The 18407-nt window shown below is 45.4% G+C and overlaps 1 protein-coding gene across 3 annotated transcripts in view; it reads left to right on the forward strand.

The window, feature by feature from the left end:
• LOC119163271 (carbohydrate sulfotransferase 1) overlaps positions 1-10113 on the forward strand; it is a 76572-nt gene extending 66459 nt beyond the window's left edge. For all 3 annotated transcript variants that reach the window (XM_075873780.1, XM_075873781.1, XM_075873782.1), the window contains one exon: positions 5160-10113. In XM_075873780.1, the coding sequence (XP_075729895.1) occupies positions 5160-6448 (1289 nt within the window). In that variant the 3' untranslated portion in view covers positions 6449-10113. The remainder of the gene's footprint in view (positions 1-5159) is intronic.
• The last annotated feature ends 8294 nt before the right edge of the window (positions 10114-18407 follow it).

The raw sequence follows: 18407 nt of genomic DNA on the forward strand, positions 1-18407 counted from the left end.
AATACCTCGTCCAATCAGTCACCACCGAAACTCAACGCAAACGGCTATGATATTCTCCTTATATTAATATTGTTGTTTTTCGCTACGACCATTGTGTCGCATCCAATGAACTGCCAACTGAGGAGCGACTATTGCTAGTTGAGACCTTTCGCTACGACCATCGCACACGGGCGCTGCTGCCGAAACCCTTACGTACAGTACAGCTACAGTAAAGTATGGCGGCTTTAGTCGTAGAACGGGAAAAATAATGACCAAAAATATGTCCAAGGGGGCGAAAATAAAAACTAAATTGCGTAGTGTACACTTCCGATGCTCACTGCTTCGTAGTTAGAAATGACTAACCACTTAGCGAGTCAGCGCAAATGACGTTCATATAGTCGGTTGCGCGAATCTTCCCTTTTCTACTGAAAAAAAAAAACATATCAGTAGACGTTCTGAGCTAATGAAGCAATGAGCAAACATATTAAACACATTAGCTACAGTACGTCTGGTTTTTAGAAGTGCAGACACACTCAAATCTACGCTTCTAAACAAGAAAATGCTGGCATATCACCAACATTACTTTTAAGAAACAAAAAAAAGTGGCAGCATATTCACGGAGTGAATGATGGAGAGTGGGGCAAAGCATCCGTCTGTCTATTCGTTCTTGCTTCCGTCCGTCCATGCGTCCGTCTGTGTGACCGTCCATGCGTCCATTTGCCCGTCCGTGCGTGCATCTGTTCGTGCGTGCATCTGTTCGTGCGTCTGTACGTCCACCTGTGCGTCCGTCCCTACTTTCGTCAATGCATCCGCCCCTGCGTCCGTCCATGCGTCCGTCCGTCCATGCAGCCATCCGTGATTCCGTCCATGCCTCTGTCAGTGTGTCCGTTTGCCCATCTATTCCACACTCCAAGTACCACCATCTCGCATCTTTTTATCATATATTCCCGATATAGAAGCACCACCATCCAGCGGACATTCCAAGGACTAAACGAGAGGTGGCACACGCACACTTTTTTACGGCTTGTGCTTCGCGTCTACTTCCCACCTTTAACCACCTCGACTTCATGGTATATGCTAGCTCACTGTATTCATGGCAATGTGGCCCAACGCTCCCTAAACCTTTCTTAACCCAAAGAGGTTACGCCCGGCTAGTATGACGTAGCAACCCTTTCTTGTCAGATAGTGCTCAATGTACATGCCAATGGCTGCTAATAGGGAATGAGAGACAGGAGAATTCGGCTTTCACTTTCTCACGGTTTGCGCTTCGTACCTACTTCCCACCTTTAACCACCTCGAGTTCATGGCATATACTATATGTATACTTCACTGTATTCATGGCACTGCGGCTCAACGTTCCCTAAACCTTTCTAAAACCAAGGATGTTACGCCCGGCGAGTATAACGTAGCAACCCTTTCTTTTCAGATAGTGCTCAATGTACATGCCAATGGCTGCTAATGAGGCATGACAGAATTCGGCTTTTAGTGAATGCGCACGCTATGAATTTTTTATTGTTCAACAACGCACAGGGGAAATCTCCCACCGGCACCACCTTGCAGGTCAAAACGTAAGACTGGTTACACACTACGACTACTACTATGACTGCGAAGGACGAACGGGTGCCGCCATAACGAGCTTCGCCCCGACTAAACACCCTCCTAACGTAAATTAGTGTGTTGTAGTAGTTAACGTGTCGAGCCCACAATAAGCAGTGCATCTAGAGGGTGGTGGTTCAAACCCCACACGGCCATGCTTTTTTTTCTTTCACATATTTTTTCCCTTAGTGCTCGTAGAGATCCGTTAAAAACAAAGAAGCTCAATTTCGGCTCAAGTTCTACAAATGATTTTTTTTTCGTGAGGTGTGTACTACTACTCTCTTAGGGGGGGGGGGTTACGCTATTCTGCTTCGGGCAGCGTTATGTTATTCTGTTGAAGGGGAGTGCTTTGACACGTTCTGGGAGAATCACTCTACTCTGCCTCAACAAGGGGTGATTTACTCTAGAAAAGAGAGTGAAATATGGGACAAGAAAGTACTCTACTAAAGAGAGTGCCCAGCACTCTCTTAGTTTTCGGAGTGTATACTCAGGAAAAACGCGAACAACTGTCATACTTTTTCCTGCGTCGCGTATCAGCAGCGTTACACTCTAGCAGCGTGCTCCTTTTGTAAACGCGGCTGTGGCAGCGTCCGAATAAACCGTCCTCCTCTCCCGAATCACGAGTCTTATAAGCGCGCGCGCTGAAGAGACCACGCTCCGTGGAGGCGGCGCTTCGTGGGAGCGATGACCTTTAGGCCGCGTTCACACTGAGCATTCCGGCCGCCGAAAGTGCTCCGAATCCGGTTCGGCGGCGGCGAGATCCACCGAAAGGGCTCTCTCCGCGCCGATCGCTCTCGGACCGATTTTTGCGGCGTCTGCCGCCGAATCGGTCACCGCGGGCCAATAGGAGCGCTAGTCAAGGAATTTTGAATAATGGCGGCCAAGCCCTACTCACTTGTTATGCTGCAGTGCACGTAGCCGAATGTTGAAACCAACGGGAAACCTACTCTGTGCCTACTTCGCCTCCGTATTTCGTGAAAGAAGTTACCGAGCTTGCTGTTGGCGTGACCGAGCTTGTTGCGGTCTTGCAGAGCAAAACGAACCCACCAACGCCAGCGACCACCAACGCCGCTGGCGTCGGTGGTTTTTCTGCTCTTCGTGCATTACAAGACAGCCACTTGCCAGCAAAGTAAGCAGTACTGTCTTTCCTTGCTTCTTGCGTTCGAGAATCGTCGAAGTATACACCACCGGATATCGTAGTAGCGTTTGTGAGCCGCGACAACAACTGGGTGACAGCGCATCCATCCCGCGTTCGCCCCGTGGTAGATGGCATATTCGGCGGCGCGGGACGCGTCCAGTGCGAACGACGCTGTGTTTCGGCGGCAGGGGAATTTCGGTCGCTGTATAAAGCGGATGTTTCAGTGTGAACTTGACATTAGAGCGTGCCCAACGCCAGCGCGTCACTCTATCTCGCCATTGATAACAAAAACGTGTTAAAGTTCCGAAGCTCTGAGGACTTCTGAACTGTGTATAGTGTATATAAATGGCTTGCCAGTAGCACTACACACAACGCACGCTCGGTGGCGTAGTGGTAAGCGCAGCGTGCGGAGATCCGAAAGGTTGTTGGTTCGATTCCGCGCGACAAATGCTTACAATCGGTTATCTTATTTTTTAACGTCACTTCCGTGACGAAAGTACGTCAGTGGAGCCGTGGTTGACACCGGCATAAAACAATTACAGTGACAGCGAGAAAGAAATTCGACATTTTGTGGGCCACCGATGTGATGGTGAAATTCTCGACGTTTCAATGACTACTTATATAGCTACTTCAACGTGGCAGCACATTTCACTTAAAAAAACAAAACGGTGACTACCTTACATGTACAACTTTGCATTCAAAGGCCTCGTCGGTGAAGCGTTGCCAGCACCGAGGTTTCTACCGGAGTTTATAGACAATACTGAAACTCGAATGTTTTACATCAAACGATGCCCGTTAAAAGAGAACTGCTGTAAAACTGAAAATGTTGTCATTTTAAAAATGCTTCTCCTTAACCCTTACGGCCCTGGTGGTGTCAAGTGACACCACTGCACATTTTTTCTCTCGGAAGCGTAACCAATACTGCCCATTCTTAGGGACATAGTTGTTCAATGATCCCCACTGCAATTGATTTCAATACTGCGGCACGTTTGTCGAGGTAGCCGCCACAAAGAAGAACCGTGGCCTAGGTATTCGGTGAAGCCGAGGCGCGTAAGGTGAGGTGGGTAAGCGCCATTTTCGGGACGATGTACCAAAGCTGTTTCAAAGAGAATTAGGCTGAAAAGTAAGACGTAGGTTCCTATTTTGTGTACACTATTGATTGGCAGAAAAAAAGCCATTTTTTTGCAATCTTCCATTCACTGGATCCTAATTACCTATTCTGATGTCATGTTAATTCATTTGAAAATGCTTGCACCATTGGCTCATTTTTTTTGTATGCTGTCTTCTGAGGACCTTACTACAAGGAAAACACGCACAAAAAGTGTATCCAACCAAAATAAAAAAATCAGGTTAAGAGTACAGACACAGCGTTTGAGAAGTACACTCCGCATGACCTTAATCTTCAGGATGTTGCTAACATTATTCTCCTTTTGTGCAAGTATTCAATATTTTTTACGGTAATGATTGACTATAAGTATGTTTGCATCAATGTTGCTGTTAGGGCGTACTTCAAGGTGACGCCAAGTATCGGTGGATGTACATTTATTAAGTACAACTCGTTTGCACTGATTCAACAGTAAGGTGACTCATAGCAACTTCCTGTGGTCACATAGATTTGATCACTTCCTTTTCTCGGCTGCCTTCAAATTTTATCCGTGATAGCTGAGTACGCGATGAGCAAGGCGACAACTGTTTTACTTTCAATTCAGCGAATGCTTGACAGAAGCACATATGTTGCACAACAAACATTATTATATCTTAAGAAAGTCTTCATTGCAATGAGAAAATGCTAATTGTATTTCAGCGCATAGGCTGCAAGCTGGATAATACAGGAACGAGAACGTAACCAACAAACGGGTAATTGATCTTGATTCATGCTTCAATAATTTAACCCATCAGGCACAAAATGTTGCACATCACGACATTCCAATCCACGCATGCTAGGACTATGCGGTTTCCGAACTGAATAGATGACCAACAGAGCACAAACCGTAAAGTGAATGAGCATGTGCTACGTTAACTGTTTCTGCTCATGCGCACTCGCTTTCGCATATGCCTTTTATATTCAGTTACGTTCGCTAATTTTTACAAAATAAAGTGGACGAGGAAACACGGCTTCACGCACGCGCAGCTAAGTTTCTTCAGTATGCGAGCTGAGCGCTGTGCCTCGCTTCTTCTCTGCCCTTACGCCCTTTCATTTCATAGTCGGCGTCCTCGCTATCTCGTTCTCTTTTCCTGTGCCTGAATTAGGCCACCCACGCTCATTTTTCAGGAATGCTTCACAGCTAGCTCACCATTTGCCGCGTGTATTCGCTATTTCTATGTGTTCATTTTCGTTTTGATCTGTAATTTCGTGTACAGGTGAAGTTTTAGGAAGATGAATATACCACGATGACCAATCCTTATGGCTACTGACGCTAGAACATTTGCTGTTTATCTTCTGCAGGGACTTCGTCGCCAGGTGGCATGGGGAGAAGAGCGCTGGAACAAAATAATCCAGCCTTCCTTCAAGCATCGATCGCAAAAGTTTCGACGACGAAGAAGGCTCTTTCAAGAATCACGCCTGCCGGTGTACTCAGACCGGGAGTCGTAACCTCCACGTCCATCTCAGTGGTGCGAGCGCCCATGGCGTTTCGCAATTTCATCATCCACCAGCAGGCCTCCGTCACTAGGCCCGCCATGAACCGCTTCAAGCCGCTCCGGCTGTCCAGGATGCTGAAGGTGTTCAACAAGCACCTGGAACACTACCCGGTAGTACCCACAGACAAGGTCCACAGGGTTCTCGTCGTCACGTATTTCCGGGCAGGTTCCACGTTTGTAGGTGACCTGCTGTCCGCGACACCGGCCACATTTTACCACTTCGAACCTCTGCACATGTTCAGCAACGACGCCAGGCTGAACGGAAGTGCGGCCAGCAACGCTTCCGGCTTGATCGGGCACCTGCTTCGTTGCGACTTCCAACGAGTGCAGCACTACGTCCGCTGGGCGTACGAAAGGAAGTTTCTTTTCAAGCGGAACCACTTCCTTTGGGCCCTGTGCGGGGGCCAATATCCGGTGTGCTTCAAGCCGGACTTTGTGTCCAAGGTCTGCGCTCGGGCGCCTGCTCAAGTCATGAAGGTCACTCGGTTGCACATGTCTCAGGTCCGAGATTGGTTGCAGAACAACCCAGACTTAGCAAAGTCGATGAAGGTTCTACACCTGGTGCGTGACCCGCGGGGCATTCTGGCTTCGAGGAGACTCTTGGAGTGGTGTAACGAGTCCAAGAGCTGCGCCCACCAGGACACACTGTGCTCGGAGCTTCGAGCCGACCTTGACACTTTCGAGGACCTGCAGAGGATGTTCCCGAACAGCACGTACAGAGTTCGATACGAGGACGTGTCACTGGACCCAAAGAAAGAAGCGCTAAAAATGTTCGAAGCTCTCGGGCTCAACTACACGGTGTACGTATCTAATTTCCTGAAGACGCACACTAAAGCGAGAAAGGTCGACGCCTTGGACCCATATTCGACGAAGAGGAATTCGTCTACCGTCGCGTTTCAGTGGAGAACTAAACTTAATTTCGAGGACATCGCGGAGATTCAGCGGTCTTGTTCGGACGTGCTCCTTCGGTTAGGTTACAAGACCATCACTGACGAAAGTGATTTGTTGGACGAAGTGCCCATAGCTCCTGTGCCGCACTTGATAGCAGCGGGTGTGCATACCACGTTGAGGGTGTCCGTAGGCACTGGAAGCTAAAAACTTGTGAACGAGTACTTCTGCTGCGTCACAATGAGCTAAGGATCTCCCATTAGAAGGTCGGGAAGACATGACTTTCTGTGGTGCGTATTTTGCTAAAAGAGGGAACTATTGAGGCTACAGGAAAATGAAAGGAAGGCACTAGTTCAGGGGAAGATGAACACTTGAAGTGACGCAAAACTGCCGAATGGAAAAGCATCTGGAGCTGGCGTTTCCACAAAGGACATCTCCCGGTCCGGGCAGCATCTCATAATTGTGACATGTTGTTGCCAGCCTAAAGACGTTGTGAGAAATGGTATTGCACTCTGTGAGTGCACGGTGCTTAACAGTCAGTAGTAACTGTCAGAGATATTACGGTATATGACATGAAAGATCGAACATTTTGTCATGCAATTGCGAACCACACGTGCACTCGTAGGACACGCCTAGAGTTTTTGGTGTGCGCGCTTTAGAAGTTCATGTTGATCATTCCTTAGACGGTGCGTTACCACGCGATACTGTTGCCATGAGTGCACCTACGTCACCGTTCATGTGTGTATTTGAACCCACACATCTGTTATGGCTTTCTCACGTTCAAGTCTGATATTGTTACTATAAGTCTTATCGTGTGAACATTGCAGACAATCATTTTTTTAGGCTTTTAGCTTGTACGTCAGTTGGTCCACCGATCGTGGTTGCTTTATAGCCTTTGAGCAAAGGCTGGGGTAAATGTTTAAGGAGTCATTTTATTAGTTGCGCAGACAAAAATAAATGGTTCTCTTAATCATACTTAGATATTTATAGTTGATGAGACATAGAAGTGTTAGGTGTTAGGCAACAGTAGATGCTCGTAGTGATGTTTACATGTCGCACTTTCATATATTCATGTTTCGAGAGGCTATATTATTTAACAAAAACGTCACCAACCTCTTCTCGTAACAAGTACAGTGGTGTAAGACGTGGTCAACTGCCAAACATGTTACGCTTTTATACGTGCCGAAATAAAATGGCACCTGGCGTTCTTCAAACAGTCGACGTAAGAACAATACTGGTTATTGTTGAAACGAGTGTTATGTGACTCGCGTACTTTAGATAAAGTCTTAGCTCATAATATATATTATGGTTACGCTTATGTACAAATCAGCATAATAATTTAATATCCCAGAACACTTTAGAAAGCTCGATTCAATGGCGATCACGTTTTGCGAGCTTGCGTTCACCATATCAGAACATGCCTTCAGAATTTATATTAAATATTGAACATATATGTCCGCTGTGCTTGTTTTTACATTTGGTAAAGCTTGATTTAAACCGCTTTAATGTGCACATGTATCTTTTATGTTTTGTTTTTTCTTAGCAGCTAGTAAAAGTTGCGCCAAAGTTAGCTGTATAGACCAGAGAAATAGGCACCCATTACAATGAAAACATTAACTGCTACCAGGAACTACCAAATGAAAAGTAAAAGGTTACTCTTTGAAGTCGTTAGTTATCGGGCTTATTACATTATGACATTACGTTATTATGAGGCTTATTATGAGGCTTATTACAAGAACAACGTAATATAATAGAATGAAAAGTCTGGCGAGTTGCTTGCTTGTCTTCTAGCCGTCCGTTCTTCCGTCCACTGTGTGCGCGCCGAAATGTTACCAAGAACATATCTTATCCGCACATTCAATAAAGGTTTCACTGTGAACAGTTATTTTAGAGAAACAACGCTAAGCGACTGCGATATTGCGCGTGATGACTTATCTTACCCTAACTTCTGTGGTCAATGAACTGTTTTGAGCGCTTCTTTTTCAACATATACATTTTGAATATATTTAGGCATTCTGTTTTAAGAAGAAAAAACATGGTAGAGGAACAAAGCTTGGCGTAGATAGCTCTTGGCTTGCCTAGAAGTTGCGTAGTTCGAGCAACAAAGGTACCTGTAGGCTTATTCCAAGTTTTTAAACAGCTGTAGGCGCCTTGACGTATCGCGGCACATGCAGCGGAGTCGCGGCTCGTAGGCTCCGCCCAGCCCTAAGGTCGCCACCGCGCCCTATGATGTGACAACTGGCACAGCAGCTGCAAAGCTGTCTTCGAGCCCAGCGCGTAGCCTCCCGACGTGCTGAGCTTGGAGGCGGCTTTGCGAAGTAAAGAGTGGTGGCGAGCTTTAGGCTGGGTGGAGCTTGCACGTATTGACGTCGCTAAAGTCGCCTCAGTATGTCGACGACACCTACCTCTGTTTACAAACATGGAATTGATCTATACGCATCAGTAGCGGGTGTATTGCTAGAAAGACTGTCGTCGTGATGCTTAGGAACACAGCCAGCCAAGTTAAAATCAACCAAAAATACAATCTTGCAAAGCGCAAGAAAGCTTCGAGGTATTCCTTGAAACTGAAGTCGGATCAGAAGTACTTGAGTGTGCTGTGATTTAGAGTGCGTTGCATGTCAAGTATTAAAGAGGGATGTATGCAGGATGTAGTGCGGAAAAAAAACACCATGACGAGCCCACTCATTCCGTCCAAACTACCTAACGTATCCCTGCGTAATAGTTCGTTAATCCGTACTTGTCGAAGATCTGCTCGTGGTCGGTAAGGGTGATTCGTGCGCCAAGCCATTGTTCAGTACAGCGAGTCTTTTTGGTTTAGTACATCTGAGGTTCACGTCCGACAACTTATGTTATTGACAAAATAGGATAAATTGCGATATACTTTGAAGTACTTGTCACGCATGGTCCCAAGACACAAGAGCAACTTGATGGCTTCGTGAAGGATCAGACAGCGCCATGAGACGAAAGACAAGAAGAGGAAGTCACAGGTCTTACGCTAATGCTACCTATTCTGATCTTTGTATTTCATATTGTAGCAATGTTCTACGTTATTGGAACTATGCCGACTAGCCCACTATCTATAATACTATGAGTTTTGTTATTGTAGACCGTAATAAATGTATCACACGAGTTTAAAAGTGCTAGGAAGAGTTAATTTCTTTAGTAGTATGCCACGGGTGCCTTAACAGTACCGAGTTTACTGTCGTTCTTCATAAGAAGTGACCTCATATATTGCACATCGTACTGTATAAAATTTGCAAGGATGTGACAGAATAGCTAGTCATAAAGGGGCTTCTTATGTCGCACTGAACCGTTGCAGACGTTAAGGTGAGATGCTTTGAAGCGGTCAAAACGCTCGTTGACATTGCGTTTATACGGTGCAATAAACACAGTTGAAGATTCGGCCTTATGTTCCTGCTGGTAGTGTTTTAGGCACTCGTCATTCTTAGTAGGATGAGCAGTGAAGACGAATAGGTCTGGAAGTCTTGCGCAAAGTTCCGTATGAATACGGCACTGGTCCAGTGTGAATGTCAACTGTTAACGTAGGAAAAGAAACGTAGCAAAAACAAAAACACTCCCCAGTGTCCGTTGCTCTGTGTGCTGTCAAAATGTGTTTTTTTTTTCGAGGTTGGATTAGAATAATGTTGACGTGGTGGTGGGTATGTGGTCAAACTTGTTCTTGTCTTCCATGGTTTCTGAGTGATTTGGCCTTTCATGTGAATTGAACGCAGTGCTCGTTGAGATGTTTATTTTGCTGTGTCACGTGACGTTATGAGGGAGTGCAACCACTTGGATATTATCCAGCTGGAACTGGACGAGAAATTTTATCGTGGACACTTCTCAGCCTGTTAATAAAAAGCACTATCATTGCAGCAACTTGACCCGTCATTTACCTCCACGAAATTTTTAAGAATAGCACAGACATGCAAGGGCTGATTAGGTAATCTGAGAAGGTGCAAGTCACCCTGATCTACAATCTGACAGAACAACAGGGATATCGCAGCAAGGACAACAACGAGAGAGGATATTGCAGTATTATCTGAAGACAAAGGCTTCCCCAGTGACTAATTACACTTGAGGTATCGTGAGGCATATTGGCAAATGCCAGCCCGTGGTAAAGCATATATCGTCGGTGAGATATCGAGTGGCAACTCAATTTCTCGTAAGCGCGTAGTTTTTATCTTCGTACAAACACAGTAGGATTAGTTGAAGATCATATTGGTCATTATATATATTTAGTTTGTAGTCAACCTCCTTTTCACATCCTTAAGTACATGGTGTGGGTCAAGCAAGTTGGTGATCCGTGACAGACTACTTCTTGCGCGAAATTTCTAGGACAACGGACGAATATTGTGACCGTCCGTGTCTGTTACGTTTGTTATTTAAGAAGTTTTGCGCAAGAAGTAGTTGCTCACTAAGTACAGTTTAAAGACGAGAAGTGTTCAACTGACGTGGAGGATGCGGCATTGAGCTATGGATAAGAAATTATAGGGGTAAATGACCGGTGATAGTGACCTCCGAACGCGGAGACTTGCAAAGCGAGTGAATCTTTTCGAAATTCAGGGGCCTGTGAGTGAGGCTCCGAATAGAAAAGTAAGCTCTTTCGACGATGAAAAAGCTGACTAATGCTTCAATCACGCAATATACTGGATCCCATAGGTAGGCGAAAATCGTGCATTTCACTCAGATTTACTCATGAAATATACTTTGCGCTGAGCGCTCATTTGGGCTCAGACTCATCAAAATTTTCCTGATCCCGACTGTCTCTGGCACAGGCTCGAGAAAAGTTTCTTCAGCCGGTCTTTTTTTTTATTGATATGATATATAAGGAGATGTTGGCGCACAATTATGGCGCAGGCTTCTCCTTAGCCCTTGAATCCAACTAACACGTATCTTAAAGTAAAACATACAAAGCAGGGCACGAAAATAGAACATTCGGGCACACATATGTAAAAACACTTATACGCACATATCACAACAAAATGATAAGGAAATGTTGGAAAGTCAACGAATGAAGTCTCTGATAATGTCTCTGGTTAATATTCTATCCACACAAAACAGCAGAGCGCACATCTCGTTCTTATGAATATGTATTTGCTCGTGTGTACATAACAGTCGACACGTCATTCACTTCAGCACACACATATGATGGGTGTCATATGATACCACGCATAATAAGTACGACATGTGTTATACAAATGAATGTTCGTTATTTCTTAGTACTTGTCAGCAATTCCGCTGTCTTGTAAGAAACGTGTTAACGCTTTTAAAGCGTGCGTCTGTATCTGTAAAACTCCAGTTGGCCATGGGCCCAGAAGTTTCTTCATGCTAAACGATCTGTGGTTGAATGCCAACCGTTCAGATTTAAGACGGTGTCTCGGAGTGTCATGATGTGGACAGTCAAGAGAAGGTGATATACGTCTTCATCTATAAATCCGCATACGTATTCAGGAGTTTCAGCTCTGCCAATTCTGTGCAAAAAATGTTTTCTGTATGTGGTGCCTAGCCTCAACCAGTGAATAAGAGTTTTTCATGGTAGCGTAATTTCGAATTCAAAGATTGGATCAATGTGATATAAATCACAGCTCTTTGTACTTTGGTCAAACCAAGCAGTTTTGCTCATTCTGAAAGTTGTAGCCCTTATAATACTACGAAATTCATTTTTCGAAATCGGTAAAGAAACAGTAACATCATTACGATGTGCTTGTCCTGCCGCTTCATCGGCGGCTGTGTTTCCAGGAATGTTGCAATGGCCAGGTATCCACTGGAATTTGATTTCATGTTGCGGCTTGCTTGCTTTCGTGAGCTCTTTCAGCGTTTCATATGTAATAATATTGTTACGTAAAAATGACATGAGGCGTGTCTATTTAAATCTATTTTGACACTGATGCGTATGGCGTCGACTAAGATGGAAGACAGCACGCACAACCGACAGACCACTTCCTCGTTGTCGTCTTCAGACCACTGATATGTCAGCTACGTAGCAATATCATTAATTATTGTCGTGTTTGTACGGGAGAGTGATTTTAATTCGGCCTGTGAGTCGCTGAAAAGTACCCATTTTCTCGCGTCTGCATAAAGTTTATAACATACAGAATAGCGAAAAGCTCAGCTGTAGTAGTTGACACCGTGCGACATAATTTAAGTTATTTCTGAATATTGAGCTGTGGTATAACAGTATAATAAATGCCGATGTTGAATGCGTTGTAATACTTGAGCCATCTGAGTAAACGTATATGTGCCCCGGTCTCACTCGGGCTCAGGCTTACCAAAAAATTGCTTCCCCAAATTCACTCGGACTCAGCCTCTCGGCTCAATCTGAGTCTGATTGAGTCCGATTGAGTCGACTAATGAGTCTGTCAGTTAAAAATTAGTTTGTTCGACGATAGCAACAATGGTTTTTAACACCAATATCTCACGCAATCGAGGATCCTCTTGGCGCCTATTGATATAGTACTTTAGTATACTAGTTATGAGTGGTTGCAAACGAGTAAGCACATTTTTATAGGTAAGATTAAATCAAGAATTTCCCTGAAAAAGTTGGCGAAGTAGAGGCCATGCCACCCCTTCATCCCTATGTGGTTCACGCCTCGAATATAAGTATTGAAATAGTGTATTAACAATACTACATTTAAAGGCGTGCGAGTAGACGTGAGTATGAACGTGAATCCAAGTAAGGCTGATAGTGATGCTGAAGATGAGGAGCTACAACCATACGTCGGCAAAAAAAGTGGAACTCACTCGGACTCACTGAAGGAATATACCTTGCACTTTGAACTCACTCGGACGCAGACTCACCAAAATTATCCTGAGCTGGACTCATTCGGATTCACCCTCACGAAATTGTTCTAGAACCAGACTCGCTGAGACACAAATTCATCAAAATGTATTTCCCCCGGACTCACTCAGTCGTGAGCCGTACTCACTCAAACTCACACTCACTAAGATTTTCTTGAATCGGACTTACGCGGATTCAGACTCACGGCTCTATCTGAGTTTGAGTGAATTCAACTGAGTCGATTCATGAGTGAGTTCGCTGACCTATGCCGAAGCCTAAAACTTCATTAACGCAGTATATCAATAGAAAAGTTGCATAAGTGCTTGTAGCGCCGAATTTTGAACTGTGTCAACACCTATAACACCATTTGTCCCCCCGTACCTGGCTCGAGAAAAAACCATGAACAACCACGAATTATCCCAACTCATCACGCTCTTCACCACCCGGTTGGTTGACCTTCACGTCAGTATGTGAGTTGTATGTAGCCTATAGGCACAATCATTATTTAAATTGGACGGCGTGTCGGTGCAGCCTGCCTTATAATGGACGAGTAATATGTGTCACGTTGCGGCTACGTTCCGATGGGGCGCTGCTCGAAAGTGTGCTTGATAGCTCAAAAACGAAGCTCTCATCAGTACTTAACGCATTACTATTGCTCAGACTGTTAACATGCTCGTCAGACTTAAAAAAAAAGTCATTAAAAAAGTTAAAAAAAGTATGAGACCGAGAAATATTGCTTAACCTCACTCAGATTATTCTCATTCTTCCATCCCTTAATACTCCTTATAGAGCGTGGGATGCAAACAGATTGCGCATCTTGCTGACCTTCCTGCCATTCGTTCCTTGCTTTCCTTCCTCCTCATTTTGTAAAGTGCGCTGGCAAACTCGAGGACTCGAGTTCGACTATACCGGTTAGGGTTGGCCTCATTTTGATGGTTTCAAAATGCGAGAGCAGTCAAGCACTTGGATGCACATATAGGTTGAGCTTAGAAAACGTTCAGCTGGCCGCTAAGTAATTTATCATGAAAGTTAGCAGGCGTGGAAACACGGACACAGGCGTTGAAGAACATGGCGCATACGAAACTAATCCGGTGTCTCGCACTGTGGCGTACCGCAGAATGATACCGTGGTGGTGGCACGTAACGTCACAGATCTTAATTACAAATTTGATGCCTCTATTAGATAACGAGTTTTTGCCGATCGAACTGTCCGAAGCAGTGGTCTTAGTTATGCTACTGCCATGCTGTCCTGAATATCGTAGAACTGAATCCCGGCCGTGTCAGCATCAGTTCGATGGGGGCGAATTGCGAGTTTTCCATGTGCCTTGATTCCCGTGCGGATTATGGAACCGAGGAGGACAAAAGTTTCCGGAGCCTTCCGCTACACGTGGTCTCTCATATGCTGGGGTTTGGAGATGTTAAGTTACGGCAATTACTGTCATTCGAGTTGCTTTCTTGCACTAGCTGTAGCGTAAACGTTCACTAAAAATCCCGCAAATTTGTTCTGTGTGTTTCTTCCGTTTCTATTGCGATTGCAAAGCTGAATCGTGTGCTGATGAGGTCACATTCACTAATTATACTACAGGTATTTGGATTAGCTTTGAGATAATTATGTTCTCAAGTCAGCAGAGAAATGCTTTACCGTTGTAACTCATTCTCAATAGTGGCGGGAAAAAAATCATTTAAAGGTTTCGGAACAACGCATGTCGCTGTAAGTTTAAAGACACATTTGTGGAAGAAGTTACACATTGACTGTTAAAAGTGAAAGGGCTTGGCTGTGAGAACGAAGAACCGCTACCGAAGATCTTATCACTAAAAGTGGCGGAGAATTTCGGCTTCACGGTTCGCGACTTACGCGAGTGTGATAAGAAAGGAAGCTTCCAGCGATTGAGACGCACGGAAATACCGCTTGCGACTACGCGCGAAGCCGAGTTTTGTTTCTGAAGACGCGGTACCCAGCGATGCATGCTGGGAGTTTCCTTCAGTTGTACGTTGGATTTTGACTGCTTCGGTTCGGGAACGCTTGGCTGTGCGGGCTTCAAGAGGAACAGCTCCAGCACCCCCGGTAGCGCTCTCAGTTGCTAATTAGACGAAGCGTGTGTTTCTGTAGCTTTTTTTTACTCATTGCGGACCTTGGACAGCGTCCCGTTGACTGAATATGACTTAGACACATCGGGACCCGAGCTGTAAACGTGAGTACCCATGCTTGGCTGATTCTTGCAACGTGGGCGTGTTGCGGTTCTCGACGCAGTGTTACGGCAACGACTTGCTGTCTTCTCAGTGGCAAATTTATCGCGCTGCCGACTACACCCATGACAGCTGCTGAAGTTACGGAGTAACGTAGTTCTTTGAATCGTCGTCAATGCGGGTATACTGTCTGTCCATGAAGCAAGCACGACGCGCGTTCGATCCCAGTCGCGACGGTCGAACTTCGATGCAAAACTCTGGATCCCCGCCTGCTGCGCGATGCCTATGCGCATTAAAATACACCAGAAGGTCAAAATTTCGGGAGCCCTCAACTACAGCGTATTCAACAATTATATCGTGGTTTTTTTTAGGACGCAAAATCTCAGATATTATTATGCGTGACGCGAGTGAATGTGCTAACGAATAATTACCAATGTTGCAGCCACATGGGTCTAAGGCATGTCTCTTGTGGTAGCCTTTTGCGCTGTGCTTTCCGGGTCCGCCTCCGAAAATGGAAGCCAAACCACCAGCGTGCGCTTTTACACAATCGAACAACTCAGACGCACGTACTTGCCAAACATGCACGATGAATCGCATTCACAGTTCGGATACTTAGTCATTTTGCAACGACGAACGGAGAATGTGCACTAAACAATGCGGTCGCTGATACCAACGTGACGAAAAAGGTTTCTAAAGCGATTCCTTTGATCCAGTATCAAGCCACAACTGCATCCTCCCTGCTAGAAACTTCGTTGGGAACGGGTTCTTTGAGATGTAATATAGTACCGCTGATTCATTCAACTTTCGTATTATATCACTTCTATATGAGCACGAAGGCCGCTTGCACAGCTCAGACTTCTGGCTCCATTAGCCAATGAACGCGCCCAACTGCATTGAGCACGACTAGGCAGTCTGTGCGAGTGAATGAGATTATGAGACCCCATCACAATACATTCCTTTTGGACGGTGAGGATGGCTGGGAAACTGATCACCGAGAAAGCAATAATGGGGCAATTGAATGAATAGCAGATTACCATACTGTGATAATCAAGGTGCACGGTGTCACCTCTACAACTGGGAACAATACATGTGCCTCTTTCGCACGCCGCAACAGTCAGCGAAGTTCGCAAAGTTCTCTTCCGCACTTTATCTCGAGTACGGCTTCTAGAGCGAAGCACGTCGTTCGCAGTCAAGGTCCACGTAGGAGACCGATTGGCTGCGACGGGACCACTTCACGTCAGCGGATGTTAATTGCTTATGAAGGCTAGGCTGTTCATCACCGCGAATTTCGAGGGGTAGTTTATCACGCAGAAGTGATAACCTCATGAGTAAAAGCGTGGTAATTACTTGTGCCAAATAGCGCACAGCGTTTGGGGAACAAGGGTGCCGGCTTAATTACATGCGAGGGATCCGAACGGCCACGTTAAAATTATGTGGATGGCCTACTATGAACAGTGGCATGATATCCGCCAAAGTCTGCTCTCTGAACTTGAGCCACAGAACCAAATGCAAAAAAAAATTGCAGGCGATCGTCGGTGCCGCCGCTTCGCGCACGGCGAATGTGATAAGCGCCGAGATAAGGTGGTTCCTGCTTGCCGCAAGTGCGAGGAATGCCTTGAGCAACAAAATGGCCAGTTTCGTGAAGGACTGGCCACCTCAAAAATGCCGCCCGCCGACGCATTGTAGCCTCGCTGCAATATCAGACGGGGGGAACTGAGGAAACTACAGCCAGAAAGAAGCCCCTTGATGTGTCGAAATGTCGCAGTCCGCTGTTTAACCTCTCAATAAAGTGGTGATTAGAAGCCTCCAAACACAGGTACAAATATACGTTGTGAAGATAGCTGGACAGTGAAACCGTATTACCGGATCCGATTAGGCAATACGACGAGCGCAGCCTTGAACTGTAAGGCCCGCTCGTTTCTATTGCATAAAAGCAAGTCTTGTTACCCTTTAATAACCCTTCCGCCACCTTGTGGGTTTGCGCAGTACTCATTTACAATATTTGTGTCTATGTGCTTCGAGTTGTCGATTAATTCGCCCTCGCCCTGCAAATTGCTAGCTTCCTGGTTAAGTGAATTGGCAGAGCAACCATCCGGGAAAGGCGTTCGTCCCGGGTTCGAACCCCGGACCAAGACAATTTTTTTGGCAATTAGAAGCTTTTCTTTCCGAGAAATCTGGCTCCATGCTACAAACGGGTAGTCGTCTTCTTTCACTTTCTTAACCCTTGCGCCACCGTTCAGGTTTCCACAGAACTCCTTTTCAATAGCCAGTTAAACCTCCCCCTCGCCATTCTCTGTGCATCTTTATTCACACATTGAAAGCTTAAAGTGATACACATGGTGGTGGAGATTAGAGAGCACAAACAGCTGAGGTCTGCCATGAATTGAGTCACCAAAAATGGTTTGTGTTTCGCGAACGGGAAGCCATTGCAGCTTTGAAAGAATGGTTGCAGTCAATAGATGTTTTTAGCTTGCGCGACCACGCTGAACTGCTGCCAGAGTGGGTAGATCAATCAACCTGCTGTGTAGTAGACCTGAGACGTACTTGCGGAAGTTACAAGCACCGGGAAGTAAACAGCGGCTTCTGTGCAGCTGCATACAAGGATGCACTAAAGGCATGGACAGTTGTACCATATGTCACACGGAGCTTTTCCGCAGCGATGCTTGCCAGATGACGGAAAGGGTTGCTGGCATATTGCCACAGGTAACTACGCGTGGTCTGAGCGGTAATGTGCGTCATCATTGAGTACCCCTGGGCGATGCCAATGGTTGCAGCCTTTGAAGCGCAGCGTAGTCCAAAGGCCTGGGCTTGAATGCTTGTCAGTTTAACCGGAGGATGTGGGGACGGCTGGGAACAGAAAAGAGGAAAGTCCTATCATCTTGCGCCGTGTGGATTATTAAAAAAAATGTTCCCGTCACAGACCTATATACGTTTAAAGTACCCCGAACTGTGAGTTCAGTGGTAAGTCGGGAAAAAAAAGAAGCAATCAATGTTGGAAAGCAATTTCATATTTTATGACAACATAAATTTAATTTTAATGCGCAATTTCTATCATCATAATACATAAGCATTCTGTTTGTACAACTTAAGTCACAAAATAATCGTGCTTGTGAAGTCTACTCGTTGCTTGAGTAAGCGTTCATATTGAATAGGCAAAGTTATCTGCATGATGATGAGTAAACTATAGGCACTTTTTATTTAC

The sequence above is a fragment of the Rhipicephalus microplus genome, chromosome 9, assembly GCF_043290135.1.
Source record: "Rhipicephalus microplus isolate Deutch F79 chromosome 9, USDA_Rmic, whole genome shotgun sequence".
Taxonomy (NCBI): domain Eukaryota; kingdom Metazoa; phylum Arthropoda; class Arachnida; order Ixodida; family Ixodidae; genus Rhipicephalus; species Rhipicephalus microplus.